Source organism: Hipposideros armiger, unplaced genomic scaffold (assembly GCF_001890085.2).
Source record: "Hipposideros armiger isolate ML-2016 unplaced genomic scaffold, ASM189008v1 scaffold_12, whole genome shotgun sequence".
NCBI classification, from domain to species: Eukaryota; Metazoa; Chordata; class Mammalia; order Chiroptera; family Hipposideridae; genus Hipposideros; species Hipposideros armiger.
This window is the reverse complement of record NW_017731362.1, coordinates 4,431,256-4,452,954: the sequence shown is the minus strand read 5'-3', so window position 1 is coordinate 4,452,954 and position 21,699 is coordinate 4,431,256. Positions and strand designations below refer to the sequence as shown.

The following is a 21,699-nucleotide window of genomic DNA, read 5'->3' as shown; positions in this document are numbered from 1 at the left end:
TCCTAAATTGAATATCAAAATTGTTAGGTGAAACCAAAAAATGGTCTCTTGATTGATGCATTGGAAGAGTCTCATAACAATATTCATCTTGTTTTCTTTCTTTCTTTTTTATTTCACTGACTGTAGATGCCTAAAGGTACAGATGATACTTGGGCCCAAAAATTGTACAACACACATTTGAACAAATGTGCACTGTTTGAAAAGCCTCGTCTATCAAACAAAGCTTTCATCATCCAACATTTTGCAGATAAAGTAAGGAAGCTTTATTATCTTTTTTCTTTTTGAATACTTAAGTTCAGAGGGGAAAAAATCAATAGGCAAGAGGTATCATTTTTTCTTTGCTGAAGTTTGCATTCTTTAAGGCCTTATAGGAAAAATAATCTTCATTGTTATATTATTGTTTTTCTCTTCCTTTAACTTAAATAGAATTATATTATGAAATAAATATGGGTCTATAATCCTCTATCTGTAATTTTGAAATCCAAGAAACTCTGAAAACCAGAAGTCTTTTGGTGGCTAAACCTGATCTCTTGACTAACATGAGGTTATTTATAGTCTTTATTTATCCCAGTTAGGCTGGATATTTATATATTTCAATATAGAAATGTTAATATGTTTGGTTGCAGATTGTTGCTTCAGACTTTGCTAAAAAATTCTGAGTTCTAAAGCATAGCTTTAGGATTTCAGGATAGAAATTGTGGATTTGTGTCACCCTCTGTGATTGATTCACTGGATCCTTACTAACAAGGCAGGCAGCTCCAGAAGTTCCATAGTCTCCTGTGAGCCATGAGACTAATTTATATGTCAAGGAGGTTGTGAGGTAGGCTTTAGGATACGCTTCCCAGGGTCTCCTTCAGGGTTTGAGAGCCTTCTGAGTCCACTGTAATCCTGGCTAGAAGCCTTAGAATAACTTTAGGGCCACCTGAGGGCTTTGTGGTACAGGCTGGGAGCCCCGTGAATGGTAGATGCTGAAGTCCCTGGAGTTTTGGAAGCAGGAACAGTTCATTTTAGAGTAGTTCCTCTTACCAAATCATACAGTACTTATCAGCCTCCACCTCCATCCATCGTCAGCTCTTCTACTTTCCCTCTGTCAAACAGCCATTTATTCTTGCTAATCCCCTCTCTCTTTAATCTCTTCTCTCCCAAGAGGAAATTTACCTCTGCTGGATGGTGAACTAGGTTAGAAGGAGATACATTGGGTCAGGCTTGGAGGAGCTGCCAACATGGGAGGCGAGAATCAACCTCATATGGGGCTGCTTACCTGTGACTTGGGAGGATATTTTAGACTACAGTTAGTCAGTACTACCACTGTTCCCTAGGAACAACAATATTTGGGGAGTTTTACTCTGGAGTTAACATGCTTCTTACCAAGTTCTAGTTTCTTAGAATAAAAGCAATGATACCATGTTGCTGAGAGCCGGTCACATAGCCTGAGCCTAATGCATTTTTTTGTTGTTGATGATTATAATATCTATTCAAAAGTTTTATTAGTTAAGGAGGTTTTTCCATGTGTTTTCAGGTGGAATACCAGTGTGAAGGCTTTCTGGAAAAGAATAAAGACACCGTTTTTGAAGAACAAATTAAAGTTCTTAAGTCAAGCAAGGTAACCATGTCTATGGTTTTCTCCAGTCAGGATATATTCAATAAAATGTTAATTACTTAAGCGTTAGCTTTTTAGCAATAATAATGATTTTTCTAACAAAAGCACTCTTCTTGTTAGTTTGCGGCTTATCCGATACATAACACTTACTGTGTGTTAAGTCCTGTTTTAAATGCCTTACAAATGTTAACTCATTTAATCCTTACAATGAGATATTATCATTATTCTGTCCATTTTACAGAAGAGATGCATGAATCAAGGAGACATTATAGCTAATGCATTTTCAAGCCAAATTAGAACCAAGGCTGCCTGGCTCAGAGTCTGTGCTCTGAACCACAATGCAATGTTGTCTTTCAGTTTTGTGTGAAGTTATTCCCTCCGCAACAGTGTTAGACTCTTGTGCCCTTGTGAGAGACTGTGAGAGAAAATGGTATTTTTCTGTGTCATTTTGAAGAGCTACCCTAGAAACATGGCCTTACACACCCTATCCAGACGGAGGTTGATCTTGGGGTCATTGAGTACAGCTTCACATGTGGCCCAGAGAACTTTGAAATTATTTTTCCTAGGTATATATATTAGAAACACTGCTTTCTAGTGGGAAAAGAATTATCCAGATAGCTAATAACTACGGTGGTTACACTAGATGATTATGTTGATCCCAGCCTCCACTCTGACTCTCATCAGGAAAAAATGGGGAGGGAGACACAGCTCACTTTTATTCTGTAAGGAGCAAACCAGGAAACCAGTTACTCAGTTTAGCAAAATAAATATTTAAATAATCAGTAAAAACCTAAAAATATTCATGCAGAGTCTTCTAGATTATTGACTAGCACTTTTTGTTTCTCTGGTTTATTCTAAAACAGTCCTTTTAACTACAGTAGAATATTATATGAACATTTTGACTCTTGTTTTTAGAATAAAAACTTTTACTTTCAGTTATTTTGATAATATAAAAATCATATAAAGACAGAATCCCAGTTTTAACACTCAGAAAATAATAAGTCTAGGTGTCTGTAGAAAGAGTCAGTTTTTACATATCCTCCTCTCTCAGTATTATTCCATTAAAGATTATAAATAATTTTGATGAAACAATAGTGATGAAAACCATGAAATTCTAGGGTTACTGCTCTGCCTAAGTAATTTAGGTTAAATAGAACATCCACAGGTTCTCATTCCCAAGCACCCATAATCAGTTGTGTCTTTATTCTGACTCAACTTTTCAGATTGGATAGTTATCAGCTTAATTATTAGAATGTAGCTATGCATTCTAAGGCATAATTTGGAGTGACTGCCAGCCTATGTAGCATTGTCGCAGTTGGAATGGGAGCAGTGTGTGATTTACATAGCTTAAAGGCCTCCCCTGCTCCCAGTCAGCAGAAACCCAACCTAAGGGTGTGAACTTTATATTTTCATTTCTTTGCACCTGATAGGAAGCAAGTGTAATATAGTATTGATTTGTTCTCTTGGAAGTACTAATTTTACAAAGTTAATACTTGTTTAAGTGTTTTGAATAGAATTAGTTTTGTGCTAATGCAGTGTGGAGTTTTACTTGTGTGTGTGTTTTGTCTTTTTTTTTTCTTTAATTTTGTAGCCTCTAGCCAAATCAACAACTTGAAAAGGAATTAAGGTGTTAGGAACTTAACAGAAAGTGTCTTAATTTATATTTTTTCACCATAAAGAAGTCCTATGTTGGCACATCTGATATCAGAGAGCACATGCATGAATTGCAACTCCACTAAATACTACTGAATTGCAACTCTACCAAATATCACTAAAAAGAGTCATAACCCCTAATTTTCATGTGCTAATTGATGAGGGGAAGCACAGTTCATCTACTGAATTTATGCCTTAGATCTCACATCTATAAAATAGAAGCGTGATTGTGTCTACTTTAAGGGGTTGTTAATGAGGACTAAGTTTTATTTATTAAAACTTATTTATTAAGTAAGTTTTATTAAGCCCTTATAGCAGCGCTTTATATACAAAAAGTTCTTAGTGAATAATGTTATTACTGAAATGATTTCCCACATCTTCACGAAGCTCTTACTTGGATTCTTCTGTTTTCTCTAACACTATTTCCTAGACATATAAGTTCAGTCTTAAGCAATTCAGTCTTAAGCAATTCCCTATCTTAGAGATAGATGATAGATAGACAGATAGATAGATAGATAGATAGATAGATAGATAGATAGATAGATAGATAGATAAAAGAAACAAGGTGGAATATCCAGGCACATCTATCTACTTATATATCTGTATATCTGTCTACCTCTCTTTAAATAAAGCTGGCATCCTCAGTCAGTGGAAAATGGATAAATTCTTCAATAAATGATTTAAGAAAATTGGGAATTTAGCTAGGTAAACAAGGTCAATGAGATAGGCAAAGGTCCCTGCTTTTGTGGGGAGCTAGGTAATAACCACTTCATCAAACATTTAGATAATATCATACCATAAAGTGGTAAGTGCTATAAAGAAAGTAAAATAGGGTATCAAGCAAGAGAGTAAGTAAGTCTACATTAGCTGGATGGTCAGGGAGGGCCTTTCTGAGGAAGTGACATCTGGGCTGGACCCTGAAAAATGGGAGACAGACACATCAAGGCAGATCGAAGAGCGAGTGGGGAACAAGTGTGTAAGCTGGTTGTGTTTAAGGTCCAAAAAGAAGGCCAGTGTGGCTGGAGCACGGTAGGTGAATAGGATGTGTAGGATGGATAGACGGGGGCCACTTTCTGGAGGGAAGTATAGTAAAGAGTATAGATTTTATTCCTATTGCCATGGAAAACCTGGAAGGCTTTCATATGGGGAATGATATGCTGCTGGGAGGGGGTGTATTTGGTATAAGTGGAGATGAAGCAGTAGTGATGTAGGAGAGAGGTAGACTGAGGTACCCAGACTGTAGCAGTGGAGAGGGCATATAACTTGTGGATAGAGTTGACAGGTCTTGTTGATGGATTGAATATGGAGAGTGAAAGAGTGGGAGAAATTGAGGATGACTTCTATGTTTTTAGCCTGAGATACTGGATGGGTGATGGTACCATTTACTGAGATGAAGACTTGTAAAAAATCAGGCCTTGGGGGAAAGAATCAAGAGTTCTGCCTTGGACGTATTTTGCCTGAATGGCAATCAGATAATCCAAGTGGACATGTCATATAGGAAGTTGGAAATGAAATTCAGAAGTTTGTGGGGAAAGTCAGAGTAGGTGATATAAGTTTGGTAGTCTTTAGAACTAGATGGTATTTTAAGCAATGGGACTGGCTGAGATTGCTTAGGGAGAACAAGTAGATAAAAAATAGTAGAGAGTCAGCAAGGCCAGAGTCTGTCGGCATTCCAACTTCTAGAGGCTGGCCCGAGGAAGGGCCAGGAAAGATAGCTGAGAAAAATGGCGCATGATGAGCCAAGAACAACTGCCTAAAGAAGAAATTATAGAGCAGTTTATAATACAACAATGTAAAATGTACTCTTTTTTTTTTTTTAAAGAAAGCTCAATGTAGAGAATTCTTAATTTATGGTTCCTTTGAAGAGGAAGCCATACACATGATGTGTATGCATATATATGTGTACGTATTCTGAACTCTGACCACTAAGCAATTTTCTAGTAGATATTAAGTTAAATTGTAGCACCTAATGTTGAATATGATATTAGAGCCCAGCTCTATTAACCATTTCACACAGAAGAGAGGAAAACAAAGTTTAGGTAGGCAATGCTAATATAGAGCGAGCAATTTATTTGGAAATGATAAAATAGCATAGATAAGATTCTGAAGTACTTGGCCTATCATCAAATAGCCTAGCACCTTAACCCCGTGCAGAGTTTTCAAATCAAATCTTTAGGAACTCTTATTTTTCCCCTTTGGAACACAGTTTTAACATTGTAATATAAGATAATGATAAAATATATTTTTCTTCTTTGTAGCCAACCAAGCTAAAATATATTATTTATCTGTAAAGTAAGAGATACTTTCATTTGTGTAGCAGGCAACCATTATTGGTATGTTATATATAACAATTTGTTATATACATCATGAATTATTTTCTAAATTATCCTTATGATTGATATACACAATAATGGCAAACAAAATTATTTGATTTTGTTTTTTAATGAAAAAATCCTTCTAGAAAATTATTTCTTCGGAGACATTCTGAGATTATTAGACAAATAATTGGTAATTATAATTATAATTTCACTTATGAGAAGGATTTATTTTATTTATATGGAATGTGGCACTGTTATGAAGATATGGACATATATCAAGATGTTCTTATGAATTAATTTGAAGTCTATTTTGTTCCATAAAATTTCTCCCAACCATATTGACTAATACCACTCACCCACTTACTAAGTACCATATCTTTTAACAGACTTTCATATTGCTAACCTGATAACACAAAATCGATTACAGGAATTATGCAATAAAATTATAAATCCCTTGAAAACAAAGCTTACAGGATAAGAACAGGGTTTTTTTGTTTTTGTTTTTGTTTTTTACTTTTTTCTGTAATCCAAATTATTTTCTAAAAATTATTATTAATTTATAATTATTTTTTAATCTTATAATACTGTAGAGCTAGTGCATGATACTCTCCCTGCTTAGATGTTTAGCGATATTTTTTAGCGGGTGCTAAATTGGTGGGCAGACAAATGAAGCATGGTGATAAAACATTTTGTGGAACTGAGGTATGTAATAAGATAGGATTTTCAATTAGTATTTTGCTCATAAAAGTATTGTAGTTCAAAGCCAGTAATACTTTTATAGTGGCCACTTCCTGTGGATTAGGATTTCAAAACTTGATGGAGTAGGTTTGATTTTGTTTCCCCCAAACATGATTGTAGAATTATTGCATTTTTCCACCTATATTTTTGCAGCATTTATATCACATTCGTCTCTTATTTTTGGCTCCCAGCATAGATATTGACTTTTTCTGGAATGTGACTCTGAAAGGGAGTCACTATGGATTGCAGATCTTCATAATGCTTCTGTAAAGGTTTACATTTGAGTTTGGGTTTAAAATGTAGTTTCTTTTCATTGTTTCTGTCTCAGTTTAAGATGCTACCAGAATTATTTCAGGATGTTGAGAAAGCCATCAGTCCAGCCTCAGCCACCTCTTCAGGGCGTACACTCCTCACCCGCACTCCTTCAAAGCCCACCAAAGGCCGGTCAGCCCAGACAGCCAAAGAGCACAAGAAAACGGTGGGGCACCAGGTGAGTTCAGGGAGCCCCTGCTGGGACGCCCCTTCCCCTCTGGCTCAGCTGAAGCCTCAGGGCTTCCATCAGCCTCCCAAGTGGGCTCCTCAGGTGAGGAGAGGCTAGAGCTTTCACTATGAGAGCATGGAACAACGTCCTCTCCTTCCTCTGCGTCTTAGTTCATCCACATGCGTTCTCCCTCACGGACCACTGCTGCCTGTGCTTTGTTCTCCTGTGGTTTCCTCTCTGGATTTCTACAGAGCATCAATCAGCTCCTCCAGCCCAGAAAAAGCGCCCTCTCCTTTCGTTGATGTTTCATGCTCTGTAGGGAGTGGGAAGCATTCCGCACGTGCTTCATGCCTGAACAGTGGCTGGGGACTTGGGACAGGAGGCTGAGCTCCCATCAGCACGTTTTCCTGTGCGTGGGACCCCGTGCCCGGTGCAGACAGGCAGAAGGACCTGACACGGGTCCACAGCCCCCAGTCCTGATCTCCTGTTCCCAATGGTGACGCCGCCCTGGCTGTACCCTCCCATTCTCTCGCTTATCTTCTACACCCTTTAAGCCATCTGCTAGTTTTTTTAGTATCTTACAGCAAAACTCCCACTGTACACGATTAAATGGGCTTCATAGTCTTAAAGTAAGGTTATATTTTTAGTCAAAATTCTGAGTTCACGATACAAGGCTGCAGAAATCTGTATTAAGAAGAGGGTGGGAAAAGTGAACGCTAATATAGACGATGGACTTTGGATGATTATGATGTGTCAGTGTACTCACAGGTTCATCGGTTGTGACAAATGTCCCACTCTGGTGAGGGATGTTGATAATGGGGAAAGCTGTGCCTGATAATGGGGACAAGGGATGGGTGGGAAATCCTGTATCTTCTCTTTAGTTTTGTTGTAAACCTAAAATTGCTCTAAGAAGTCTATAAAAAAGGAGGTGGGTGGGGAAAAAGGGTGGAGAGAGTGAATGTATATCTAGCAGAGTAAACATGTAAATGGTAGAGTGTAAGCAAATTATAGCCTAAAGCTCTAACATTCTGGTTTAGTAGCAGCTCCCTTTCTGAGGATGGGTCAGGTTCACAGGTAGCAAAGTCATCTCTACTAGTGTTATGGGAAAAAATTTTTAGTTGATTTACATCATCTTTGCCTTTGATAAACCTTGATACCCCTTTCTGCTCTTTTTCTTGCAGTTCCGAAACTCCCTTCACCTGCTTATGGAGACCCTCAATGCCACTACCCCTCACTATGTGCGCTGTATTAAGCCTAATGACTTCAAGTTCCCATTCACGTAAGTATTTCTCAACTACTCAGTTTAAAAGTATCCATATCTCTTAAGGGTTACCAAACCAATAGAAGGAAAAAATATTGGGTAAATCTTCATGTCTTGTAGAGGGAAAGTACTAGTTAATAGAATTTTTTGTTTTACATTTGACCCCCGTTACCCATTTCTTCCATTCCCCACCTCTGGCAGCCACCAATCTGTTCTCTATGTCTATGAACTTAGAGAGAGAGAGAGAGAGAGAGAGAGAGAGTTGTTTTTACATTTAGCATGTGAGAGAGACCATATGGTATTTGTCTTTCTCTGACTTATTTAGTATCATGCCCTCACATCCATCCATGTTGTCGCAAATGGCAAGATTTCAGCCTTTTTTTTATGGCTAGAGAAAATTCCATTATATATACCACAATTTCTTTATCTATTCATCCATCAGTGGACACTTTGGGCTGTTTCCATATCTTGGCTATTGTAAATAATACTGCATTGAATATGGAAGTGACTTTATTTTTTGGGGTTAGTGTTTTTGTTTTCTTTGGATAAATACCCACAAGGGGAATTATTGGATCATATGGTAGTTCTATTTTTAATTTTTTTTTATTAAAGTTTATTGGGGTGACTATTGTTTGTAAAGTTACATAGATTTCAGGTGTACAATTCTGTAATACATCATCTATATATCACATTGTGTGTTTACCACCCAGAGTCAGTTCTCTTTCCATCACCATATACTTGATTCCCTTTACTCTCATCTACCACCCCCTCACCCCTTACCCTCTGGTAAGGGTAGACACTAAACTATTTTGTGTCTATGAGTTTTTGTTTCTTCATTTGTTTGTCTTGTTCTTTTGTTTTCAGTTTTATATACCACATATGAGTGAAATCATATAGTTCTCTACTTTTTCTGACTTATTTCACTTAGCATAATAATCTCAAGATTCATCCATATTGTTGCAAATGGTACTCTTTCATCTTTTCTTACGGCAGAGTAGTATTCCAATGTGTATATATACCACATCTTTTTTATCCAATCATCTATCGAAAGACATTTTGGTTGTTTCCATGTCTTTTATTTTTAATTTTTTAAAGAATCTCCATACTGTTTTCCATAGTGGCTGAACTAATTTACATTCCCACCAGCAGTGCACAAGGGTTCCCTTTTCTTCACATCCTAGCCAACACTGGTTATTTCTTGTCTTTTTGATAATAGCCATCCTGACTAGTGTGAGGTGATCTTATTGTGGTTTTGATTTGCACTTCCCTGATGATTAATGATTTTGAGCATCTTTTCACATATCTGTTGGCCATTCTATTTGTCTTCTTTGGAAAAATACATATTCAGATCTTCTGCCCATTTTATTATTATTATTATTATTTTATTTTTGTAGCTGAGCCATCCTGCCACCTGTTGGCAGCTCAGCAGCAGCTCAGCTCGGGCCGGGCATTGAACCGCTGTTGCTCAGAGCTCACACTCTTGAGTGAGCTCTTAACCAACTGAGCCACTCGGCCTGCCCTTCTGCCCATTTTAAAAATCAAATTGTTTGTTATTTTGCTGTCCACTTGTCTGAGTTCTTTATATATTTTGGATATTAACCTCTTGTTGGATATATGACTTGCAAGTATTTTCTCCCATTCAGTAAGTTGCCTTTTTATTTTGTTAATGGTTTTCTTTGCTGTGCAGAAGCTTTTTCGTTTGATGTAATCCCCCTTATTTATTTTTACCTTTGTTGCTTTTACTTTTGGTGACAGATTAAAAAAATCATTGCTAAGACCTATGGCAGGGACCTTACCACTTATGTTTTTTTCTATAGGAATTTTATGATTTTAGGTCTTACGGTCAAGTCTTAACCCATTTTGAATTAATTTTTGAGTGTGGTGTAAGATAGTGGTCTAGTTTCATTCTTTTGCATGTGGCTATCCAGTTTTCCCAACACCATTTATTAAAGAGACTATCCTTTCCCCATTGTGTATTCTTGGTTCCCTTATCATAAATTAATTGACCATATATGCATGGGTTTATTTCTGGGCTCTCTATTCTGTTCCATTGTTCTATATGTCTGTTTTTATGTCAGTACCATACTGTTTTAATTACTATTGTTTTATAGTAGTGTTTGAAATCAGGGAGCATTCAGCTTTGTTCTTTTTTCTCAAGATTGCTCTGGTTGCATTTTTTTCAGTTTTTGTTCCCTTTGAGAATGTGAGAACAAATTAGCAGTTGGCCTGAACATTTTAAAAGTTGAGGTTAACCAAGCATTCCTAGCTGTATTTTTTGTTTTAAATTTACTTCAGTTCAAGATCTTTCTGGACTTTTGTTAATTTGGGCATTAGTTAAAACCAGAGCTGGTTGAGATAAGGCTCCTTTGGTTAAGGCTCAGCGTTATCCCTGCTACTTTTCAATGTTGAAACCATCAGAAAATGTCTACTTTTACCAAACATATTGTACTACGTCAAATACCATGTATGAAGGGGAAGGTTTTTTTTTTCAAAATGGAAATATTTTAAAAGTAATGCATGCACACTGTAAAAATAATTTTCATGAAATATAAAATTGTATGAAAATAAATTAAAAAGCACTCATTATACCCAGAGAGAAACCTGGTATTAATTGGCCAACAAGTCTTCCTTCCCTGCTCTGTGTGTGTGTGTGTGTGTGTGTGTGTGTGTGTGTGTGAGAGTGAGAGTGAGAGAGAGNGAGAGAGAGAGAGAGAGAGAGAGAGAGAGAGAGAGAGAGAGAGAGGGAAAGAGAGAGAGAGAGACTAATAAAAGGGAGGGGCTCATGCTGTAATTGCTGTTTTGTATCTGGCTTTTATCTTAATAAATAGTGGATGCTTTCTATGTTAGTAAATAAAAACGCACATCATCATTCTAATGGCTACATAGTATCCCATTGTATAGTTGTATAGGCATACCATCATTTATTTAAATTATTCCCTAGTGACTGCCATTTATGTTATTCTAACAATGCTGCGATAAACATCTTTTGTCAAACCTTTTTATATATTTGCCTGATTACCTCCTTAGGATAATGTATTTCTAGAAGTGGAATTTGCGGGTCAAAGATTAAACACATTTACCAAGGTTGTAATAGCTCCGACTCCCACTGTACAGTGTTTGAGTGCTTGTTTCCCTGCACCCCTGCCAGTCTTGCCCTCTGAAGATTTTGCCTTAGTTGGCAGGGCTGTTCTAAAAGACCGTTATCTCCTCCTCATTGCCAAGAAGCCCTTTCTGTAGGAAGTGGGAAGAGGCGGAAGCTGCCACACCCTGGGCCATTCTCCTGGACAGCCCTAGAGGCCGTTGCCTTCCATCAGCCAAGCCCAGCTTCCAGCACCACTTGAGAAGAGAGCACAGCGGAGGCTTGGAGAGGTTGCTCAGAGCTTAACTGGGGGAGTAAGAGGAGTGATCGCCCCGCAAGAGGCAGGCCTTCCCACTTCCTTTTTTAGGATCAGTTTAACGTTAAGATGCCATTTGTCTAGAGTTAAATAAACATAAATAAAAATAAGATATAATACAAAAAAATATTTTTCATTGATGTGGACACTATAAATGGTTGGTATATACATACTGAGTTGAATAGAACACCAGTGTATTTTTTTAAAAAAGATAACTGAACAGGACATATTGAATTTGCCCTTCTTCTTAGAGAGATCTCCAGAGCTGGCCAGACTTTATTCCAGGGGAGCTGTGTATGGTGAACTAAAGAATTATGAGCATGTCTAGTGAGGCCAAGCCATGTAATGAGTATGGGCAAAGTGCAGAGGAGTTTGGGTCTTTTAAAATGTGCTCAATGGGCCGGCCGAGTGGCTCAGTTAGTTAAGAGCTTGCTCAAGAGTTTGAGCTCTGAGCAACAGAGGTTCGAGTCCAGCCCGAGCTGAGCAGCCGCTGAGCTGCCAACAGGTAGCAGGATGGCTCAGCTAAAAAAATAAAAATAAAAAAAAATAAAATGTGCTCAATGGCATTTCTTGAGTTTGTGGTATGAACGACAGGTAACGTTTATGATTTTGGCTTTTTTGGGGGTTTTTTTACTGCTAATTGTGTCCTCCTCACTCTCACCTGGAGTTTACCCTTTTGATCACTGTCCCAACTTTTGAATGTTTTCTTTCCTAATTTATCCATTTGGCTCTTTACAGAAAAATTTAATCTCTGGGCTGAGAAGCGTAGTTTGTGGCGATAGCCAGGCTTCTTTGTGTATTAATGATTTTCATTTTTACATGTAGGTTTGATGAGAAGAGGGCAGTGCAGCAACTGAGAGCATGTGGTGTCCTGGAGACCATCCGAATCAGTGCGGCGGGTTTCCCCTCACGGTGAGTGTGGCGTTTCTTAAACATAAGGGGTCCTAACAGGAGGGTTCCTACTTCTTTCAATATGCTGATGTGAGTTTCTTTTTATAGGTGGACTTACCAAGAATTTTTCAGCCGCTACCGTGTCCTAATGAAACAAAAAGATGTGCTGAGTGACAGAAAGCAAACATGCAAGAATGTATTAGAAAAACTGATAGTGGTAAGAAAGATTTTCACTTATCTTTATCTGAACACATTATGGCCAAAGGCCTTGTGATTGTAATCTCTGAAAGCCCTGGGAGCATCCAAATACCAGGAATCCAGATTATTCAGGGGAGGGAGAGTGGAGGGCCACACTGTCTTGGAGGTCAAGGCTGACTGTATTTAGGATGTGAGCACTGACTAGTGAGGATGATGGTCCACTCTCAGGAAACAGGATGGTGAGGCCTGGATGCAGACTTGAGACACATTCTTTTCAGAGTTTGATCATTATCAATAAAACTTTACCTATTACTTACTTAGGGAAGATACCAGGCCAGATGCTATGTGATTAAGCAAAAAATAAGTCTTGTCTTAAGGTAACATAATCTGTCTTGGAAGTTAATGTATTTTAAAGATAAATATAATGTACCTTAGTGTCTATCAAATGCTGAGGGAGTGAGACAAGAAATCAGGATAAGGCAAAGCCACATCTGCTGTGGGAAGGAAGATGTGTGTTTAGAATCAGGCCCTGAAGAATGGGTAAGATTGTGTAAAAGTGAAAAGAGAATATTCTAATAGGAAGCGTGGTGGAATCTCCTAATAGGGAAGAAGTAGGAAAACATAGAATTGGCTCAGAAAACCGTAGTTTCTTTGCAGTATAAGATTGGTGTATGTGGGACAGTAGAAAAAATGCTTAGGAAGTATAGGTTAGTGTTTGGAGTCTTGCATTCTAAGTAAAGGAGTTCTTAAATGTTAGCTGTATCAGAGTCCCCTGGAGGGCTTTTTAAAACACAGATTACTGGGCTTCACCCCCGTGATTTCTGATTCAGTAGGTCTGGAATGGGCCCAACAACCTGCATTTCTAACGAGTTCCCAAGGGGTGCTGATGCTGGTCTGAGAGCTATACTTTGAGAACCCCTGATCTACCTCATGGAGGGCTTAAGATTCATGAAAGATTTTTAAAAATACGTTTTCACTTGTTTGACACTAGTTTGGATAGATTACCTCACCCTGAGGTATTTAATCATAATTACTGTTAACTATAATATCTCTTCTTAGTAATATTTTTTTCTTTGAAAGAGCTAAGACCACTTTCTTTGTAATGTGTACAAGAATCTGGTGCTTTTTGAGTTTGTCCCAACTCCTTTCTAACCTGGGTTCAGATGGGAATGTAGAGAGGAAAGTAGGGACCGTCCTATGCCTGGCCTCCTCCCCCAGACTACTTTGTAGGGCAAAGGTTCAAGATAGAGGGCAGGGTTGGTGTGGGGTAGAGTGGGGAAAGCTGAGACGGGCAGGAAGTAAGAGAGGGAACCACTTTCTAGCTCTTTTTCATATCTCCAGTTAGGCTCCCTATGTAAGCTTCATTAAAATCGAAATACTTTTAGATGTTACAGATATACTGGGGGGTGCCCCCAAAATGTACACATTTTAAGAGGTGTTATCTATGTATTACTTTTCGAAGTTGAACTGAATTACAGTAGCAATGTGTAATATGACATTCGCTCAAAAGATGGCGTTAATCAAATGCATCAATGTATTGCAATTTTAATACAGTTTTTTCCTTGCTTAAAATGTGTATACATATTTTTGGCACCCTCTGTATGTGGATATTTCTCATTTTCTGGTTTCATGTACAAGATAGGAGATATCTGCCTACAGTGAAAAGCGATTTTCTGGTTTTACACAAAATTTCAGATCACAGTGGTGATTATTATAAATAAATTCCACTCTTCTTTTGATATGAAAATGGTTAATAACTTGCATGCTCCTAGATAAAGTGAGTCAGAATGTAATAAACCAAAAATTGGTGTTCACTGTTCCACTCTGCTTATAATCAAAAGTAAATGAGCAATATACAAGATTATATTTTTGTACAAGGAGTTCTGAAATTTGTACTAGGATTTTAAACACACACGTAGTGTTTTGTTTATTTTCAGATACTGTTGATAAAGCCAAGATATAACAACAAACTTAACTCCTAACATGAATAAGCAAGGTTTTTTTGTTTTTTAACTTCGACTTTGTGTGCCTTACTTCCTGCCTTATTCTTCACGCTGGTTTTTTTGTCCCTTCAGCTTCCTCACGGAGCACACAGCCCGATGTAACCCTTACAGCCCGGTCAGTCAGAGGGAGTGTCAGCATCTCCATTCCCTGAAACATTTAAAACACAAACAAGCAAATAATAGCTGCCTATAACCCACAACCAAGTTTTGGCCTCAGATAATAATTCCAGGTAGAATCATTCTGGAAAATAACTCTTACACTGCAGTTTTTCTTAAAATCCCTTCTATTTGCTCCGCTTGCATAGGATCAAAAAAATGGCTCCATTAGTTGTGATGTAGCCCAAGTTTTAGCTTGTAGATTCATCCTTTTACTGATTCTGCTTTTAGACAAATTTTTTCTCTTTTAAAATTTCATTTATGTGGTCATTATTTCTACTTCTGAGTGTACAATTTCTTTCAAAAATAGGACAAGGACAAATACCAGTTTGGTAAGACAAAGATCTTTTTTCGTGCCGGTCAAGTGGCCTATCTAGAAAAATTGAGGGCAGACAAGCTGAGGGCTGCCTGCATCCGGATCCAGAAGACAATCCGAGGGTGGCTGCTGCGAAAGAAGTACCTGCGCATGCGGAAGGCGGCCATCACTGTGCAGCGATACGTGCGAGGTTACCAGGCCCGATGGTAGGTCTCTTCGCTCCTGTCCGCTGCAGCTCGCGGCTGCTAAGTTAGAGAGCTCCTCTGATTCATTGTTCATCCTAGGACAGTTTTGAGCGGTCACCCTACCTGAGAAGGCAACACCTCGCCTCTTCTTAGATTCAAGGAATAACAAATTAACTCATAGGACAGTAAATAAAATTCTGTTCACCCTTATGAATGATTCAGATTCATCCTCCAAAAAAATTTACAAATTACTGCATACTCATGTCCTCAGTATTTTTTTTATGTTTCTATACTTTTATGTGGGCTTGAAGAAATCATCTGTAAATTAAAACAGTCATGAACATGAGCTAGTTAATAATGATTCAATTGAGGAGCTTTCAGGAGCCATTGCCTGAGAAGATCTTTCTAGAACTACACTTCAGTATGATTACATATTAGGATGGTTTTAATTTAGAAATATCAGTAGAAATGAATTAATGCTAAAGACTTTATGCCCAAATGAATAGATTTTGGGAAATATTGCACATTAGCAACAGATACATCTAAGAAAGCTGGTGATGAGCCAGTATGGGATTAGTGTACAGCTGGTCTACTATGAAAGGGGGACATAGCTGGGTGATGAGCACTGTGCTAGAAAGAATGAACCTTTATGAGCTTTACTTTATTGTAAAATCAGGTAATATGAGACATCCTACTTTTCAGGGTTAGGGAAGGCTCAAGTGAGATAGTGAATGCAAACATATTTTAGGGAACTATAAATTGCTATACAAATATAAGTAATATAAATGTTTATTTAATGTCTGTATTATTATAATGATACCATGGAGGTACTACTTGTTATGCCAAAGATATTAGTGCTTTAAATCTCTACCAAATACATTCCTGGGGTTTTCTGATTACTGACAAATGCACGACTCTTTTCTTTGGCCAGCTATGCGAAGTTCCTGCGCAGAACCAAGGCAGCCACTACCATTCAGAAGTACTGGCGTATGTATGTAACCCGGAGGAGGTACAAGATAAAGCGAGCTGCCACGATTGTTCTTCAGGCTTATTTGCGAGGCTACTTGGCCAGAAATAGGTATCGCAAGGTGAGGCAGTGTTTTCAACTTTGTTTACTCATTCTATTAACATTAATCAAATTCCACATCTATACAAAGTCACCACAGGGGCTCCTATGGACATAGGAGCCATATGGAGACAACCAACATTTGAAGTACATTTTTAAATATTAAATAAGTTACCTCCTTTTCCTCCCCTTGTCTATGTGATTTGAAAAAAAGTTAGTATATTAGTTTCCCTTGGTTGCTATAATAAATTATACTACCAACTTGGTTGCTTAAAACAATAGGAATTTATTCTGTCACAGTTCTGGAGACCAAAAACCCAAAACCAGTATCACTGGGCCAAAATCAAGGTGTCAGCAGAGCGGCACTCTCTCCAGAAGTTCTAGAGGATAATCGTTCTTTATCTCTTCCAGCTTCTGGTAGCTCCAGTATTTTTTGAGTTTGTGGCCACATCACTTTAATCTCTGCCTCCATCTTCGCATCATCATCTCCTCTTTGTGTGTAACTTCTCTTCTTTTGTCTGTCTCTTATGAGAATATTTGTGATGGATTTAGGGCCCACCAGGATAATGCAGTATAATCGCCTCCCCTCAAGGTTCTTAACGTATTCACATCTGTGGAAACCGTTTTCTCAAATAATGTAACATTTACAGATTCCAGAGATTAGGATCTGGTATCTTTGGGAGCCTTTATTCAGCTATCATGGGCTTTGATTAGGTAGAATATATGACAAATGGGTAGAAGATTGTTCCACGAATGAAATAACCTTGGAATAATTTTACCATGGTGGAAAAGAAATAAATAACATTAATGTGGCTAAACTTGTATTGCAATATGGCGCTCTAAAAGTTTTGACAAATAATCTTTATATCTAGCAATAATCAACATGACTTTAGATAGTGGATCACCAGGTTAATCTAAATCATCACCTCTGATAATATATGACCTAGTTGATGAAAGGTTTTTCTCTTTTATTATGGCAAGATTTTGAGTCTGTCCTTTAGGAAATCCAGTCTGGATCTTAGCTCTCTATGGACGCCACTGTTAAAAGGAGCATCGATAGAGTGTTTTGAGGGACATGTCTCTAATCATAGGCAGTATGTGAGCATGACCTAGGCTCTATTCATGTATGTATTTTACTTTCTTATTTTGAAGCAATTTTAGATAACAAAGAAAAATAGAGAGTTAATAAGGCTTGAATGAGCATGTTTAATAGTTGTGTGTTTTGAAGAAAATTTGTAGACAGCTATTGCAGGTCTTTCTTTCTACCTGTGCTTGCTTTATAGTCTGGTGTTCTTTCTCCACAAGCACGAGCTTTCAGGGGAGGGAAAATCCTTATTAAACTTGACCTTTTAGATACAGCAAACTGGTTACCCTTCCGTTTTCCTCACTACTCTCCTCAGGAACATGTGAACTGGGTTTTGAGGCCATTGGTTTAGCAGCAGCAGTCTCTGGCCAGCTCAGCTCCCACTGTGGTGACACAGTGGGGGCGGCAGATTAGAGGCTATCTCACGTATAGGCCAAAAGCACCCCATTAGTGCTCTTTCTGGCTGTGTTTCCGGCCCAAGCTGCCCCTTCATGGGGCTTGGGAATCTTAAAGGGAGAGGAGTATTGTTTAATTTCTCTGACTCACTGATGGAAATGAAATGAGAATGGAAGCTCTAATTATGTACTGTTTCCATTTGACTGAAATTACAGGAATGGACCAATGTCTGAAGTTACATGAAAATACGGAAATGGAATAGGAAAATGGGCATTAATAGCTTTGCCACTGTGTGCTGCTTGAGTTTTAAAGTCTGCAAGCCTCCAATTTACCATCACTGAGTGTTGTCCAGTTGGTCACCAGCCATCTGGGTAAAACAAGGGGCTCCCTAGGGATGTGATGTTCAGGGAGAGCTCAGGAAGCCCAGCCTCACTGCAGCATGATGCACAGTAACTGGACGGAGTAGAAACTGAAGGCTCCCTTAGCATTAGGAAAACAACCAAAAGAGGCAGCCTCGACTTAGGTGAAGATACTGTTAAGGCCTCCACTTATGTGTCTTCTGTATTTGAGGGTGTAAAGCTTAACCACTCATTTTTTAAATGTATCCTCTAGAATGGCACATTTTTTCGTTATTTTTCTCAGATATATAACCTAAAAATAGGAACTGTTCTTTTAATGATCTCGTTAAACTGCTATCTATTTGAAGAGATAGTTTCAGAGATTTTTACATTTAAGAAGTTTCATAAGAGATACGTTGTGTCCATTTGTAATAATCACTAAAAGTACTTAATCATGTGCATACATTTAAGTATCGTTTATATCATGTAAGAGTTGCTTCATAAAAATCATAGGCCTAGAAGAACCTTAGAAGGTTTTGCTAGTTCAAGCTTTATTAATTTCAAGAATTTCTTCTCTACCATTCCTGGAAATTATTTACACAATCTCTGCTTGATGGTTGTGAGTGATAAATTCATCTCGCAAGGCAACCTTTTTGTTATAAATAAATTGTTTATAAGTTTAGGGTAATATTGTTTTTTAAATATTAAATCAGAATTAAGATTCCTTTATTTCACTTCATCTTACTTGTAGCCTTCCTTTTAAAGCTTTATCCCTCTACCTTTGAATTTTATAGGTGAATTCCTGCTACATTTGAAAGAGCAATGGGAAATCCTCACTAGAATAGTATTCCTCAAATTGGCAACCAAGGGTGTCATTTCTTTTGTTTGTTTCTGAAAAAAAAAATCAATAAATCATTAATAAACTTTGCAGTACCACATCTGTTAGCTTCTATAACCAACTTACTAGCCATAACCTGTCCTAAAGCATAGATCTAATGCACAGTGAGATGGTATCAGCAGTAAGGCTGGTGGGTTAAATCTTTTATTTTAGTAGCACGTAATTCACAGCGTGCCAAGTTCTGTTCATTTTATAGAGGATCACCTGTTGCTAACAGATATCATATACCAGCAAGAAACCTGTTGGGTTTTTTCTTTCTTTCTAGCATTGTTTTCCTTTTAGTAATCTGGTGCCTTTTATTTAGACAGCTTCTATGCATATACTCTATGTTTCTCTAATTGCCTTTTAAAGTCTGCTTTTTAAATCACTTTTTAAAATAATTTTGTGCTTCCATATATTTGTGATATGTGCAATCCGCACAATACATTGGTACTTTAACTTTTGTGTCTTTCCTTTATGTATAGGTTCTCAGCCTGACAGACATAGGTTGATAGAGCTGAACCTTGAGTCTAGTCCAGGGCCTGACATTACTTGCACTTACCCTTCTTTGCAGATACTCCGTGAGCACAAAGCAGTGGTCATTCAGAAGTGGGTCCGGGGCTGGCTGGCTCGCACCCGCTACAAGAGGAGCATGCATGCCGTCATCTACCTTCAGTGCTGCTTCCGGCGGATGATGGCCAAGCGCGAGCTGAAGAAGCTCAAGATCGAGGCCCGTTCCGTGGAGCGCTACAAGAAGCTGCACATTGGCATGGAGAACAAGATCATGCAGTTGCAGCGCAAAGTAGATGAGCAGGTGTGTTTTACACAGGAGCCCTGAAAGTGCATGCCTCAAGAAACCCACTGGGATTATGTGCAGCATCATCTCCCCTGACTTTACCTTTCAGTTTTAGCAAAAAGTGATATAATAATGACAGTAATGAGTGTGGAAATAGTGAGAAGCTCATACATGAGAGTACAATTGCAAGGACTAAGGCAGGAAATTATTTCTGAGAACACAGCCAGGTTTACTGGTGCTCCAAACCTTTACCAAGAGCCATATTGTACTTTGTGCTTTACAAAGCTCTTTCATCATTAGCATTCATTTGTAAGGTTCCTTTTGCAGGTTGTTTAGCGGTGAGAGGGCAAAAGAAACAGGAAGATGTCCATGCTTTCAAGGAATCTACAGTCTATTTGCAGACAGAAAAGTTTGATTTCTTAGAGATAATTACTAAGTAATATTTTAGCACATGCAAATGATATAAAGGTGATTTAGTAATAGATAAATACTAAAAGGGCAAAGGAAACCAGAATGAAATATNTCTGTGCCATACAGGGGCCAAAGACAGTGCCACTGAGTACCAGGGCCTAGATTTGTTTTCTCTGGTACCAAGAAGAGTTGTGGGATTTTTCTCCAGGGTCATTCAGTTGGAGGGCAGAGGCAATGAGAAAAGACTGACCCAGGTTTAAGGAGTTTCAAGCCAACACTGAAAGGATAATGAGGCAAGGGAATCCAGGCTTGTGAAATGTTTGAAGATAAATTAATTCCAAGTAAGGAGGGAACCCAGCATGTCACCAATAGGGTCATTAATCCTAACGAAGGGAGTAAAACAGATTCAGATAAAGAAAGAATTATGGGAGAAATGACGGAGAAGGAAAAGAGGAGGTGCGCGTGCAGATCTTGAAGGAGAACAGGATGTTGTGCTTGTAGTTGAATAGCATAGTGAATAAAAACTGAAAGGTCAACAACAAGGCAGTTGTCGAATTACTGCAGGGTCCTAACAATTACAGCAGCATCAGTTACCATTAATTAAATGCTTGTTATATCCCAGGCGCTGTGCTGAACTCTTTACTTGCACTATCTTATTTAATCTTCACATAAATCCTGTGAGGCAGATATTATTATTGTCCCCTTTTCCCATATGATGAAAGTGGGGCCTGGAGAAGCTGGGTAAGAGATAGGTAGGTGGCAGAGCTGAGGTTCCGACCCAGCTGTCTCCTGTTTCAGACCCAGAGCACTTCACCATTACTGTGTATCCAAAAGTTACATTACGTAGCAAATATACAGTATTGCTTCTATTCATACCTTAGCATGTGTTTAATAATACAACCATGTAAGAAAAAATAGGAGTCTTACTTATCTTTAATAAGCTTATTAAAAATCTTTGTCCTGGCGTTTATAGACCTACCTGTGTTTCCTAATGATACAACCAATTTATTAAATAAACACCATCCTGTACAAATGTTGGCTTGGACTAGGAAGTTACAGTAAGCATGCCTGTGTGTATAAACAGAGAGTCAACCTGAGTGCCTTTGCCTTTGTGTGTGGCACCCTCCCCTTTAGTGTGCACCCCAGCTGCTAGACTGTTCTGGCGTTCTCGGGTCTTCCCTACACACTGGAGGACAGGTCGGGCCAGCCTGGGAGACTTTCAGCGGCCCCCGGATGCTCACTTCCCTTTGGTTGCACAGATAGGTTGCTCTCTATAAGCCTGAATGTTTGGAAGGAAAGAGGCGAAGCAGCTCTTTGTGGCTTTGGGTGCAGCGGGGAGAAGGAGTAAAGGGAAGTGGACCTATCAGAAAGCTCTCAGAGGCCTTTCTGAAGCTCCCAGGATCGATAACCCTACGAAATCTAGGCCACTGAACCTCACCACCTCTTCTGCTGAGGGCACACGCGCTAGGGGTGAGGGGCACAAACCCAGCCTTTTCATTTCTTCTTCCTCCAAGCTCCTACAGAAAGGACAGGACG

General features: G+C 38.5%; 1 protein-coding gene across 1 annotated transcript in view; it reads left to right on the top strand.

Moving 5' to 3' along the window:
* Positions 1–21,699, top strand: part of MYO5A (myosin VA) — a 142,448-nt gene that overhangs the window by 42,481 nt on the left and 78,268 nt on the right. Inside the window, exons 13-21 of the mRNA XM_019664099.1 lie at positions 127–252; positions 1,520–1,603; positions 6,638–6,799; positions 7,972–8,069; positions 12,272–12,358; positions 12,446–12,554; positions 15,005–15,216; positions 16,127–16,283; positions 19,531–19,770. Coding sequence (XP_019519644.1) covers positions 127–252; positions 1,520–1,603; positions 6,638–6,799; positions 7,972–8,069; positions 12,272–12,358; positions 12,446–12,554; positions 15,005–15,216; positions 16,127–16,283; positions 19,531–19,770 — 1,275 coding nt within the window. The remainder of the gene's footprint in view (positions 1–126; positions 253–1,519; positions 1,604–6,637; positions 6,800–7,971; positions 8,070–12,271; positions 12,359–12,445; positions 12,555–15,004; positions 15,217–16,126; positions 16,284–19,530; positions 19,771–21,699) is intronic.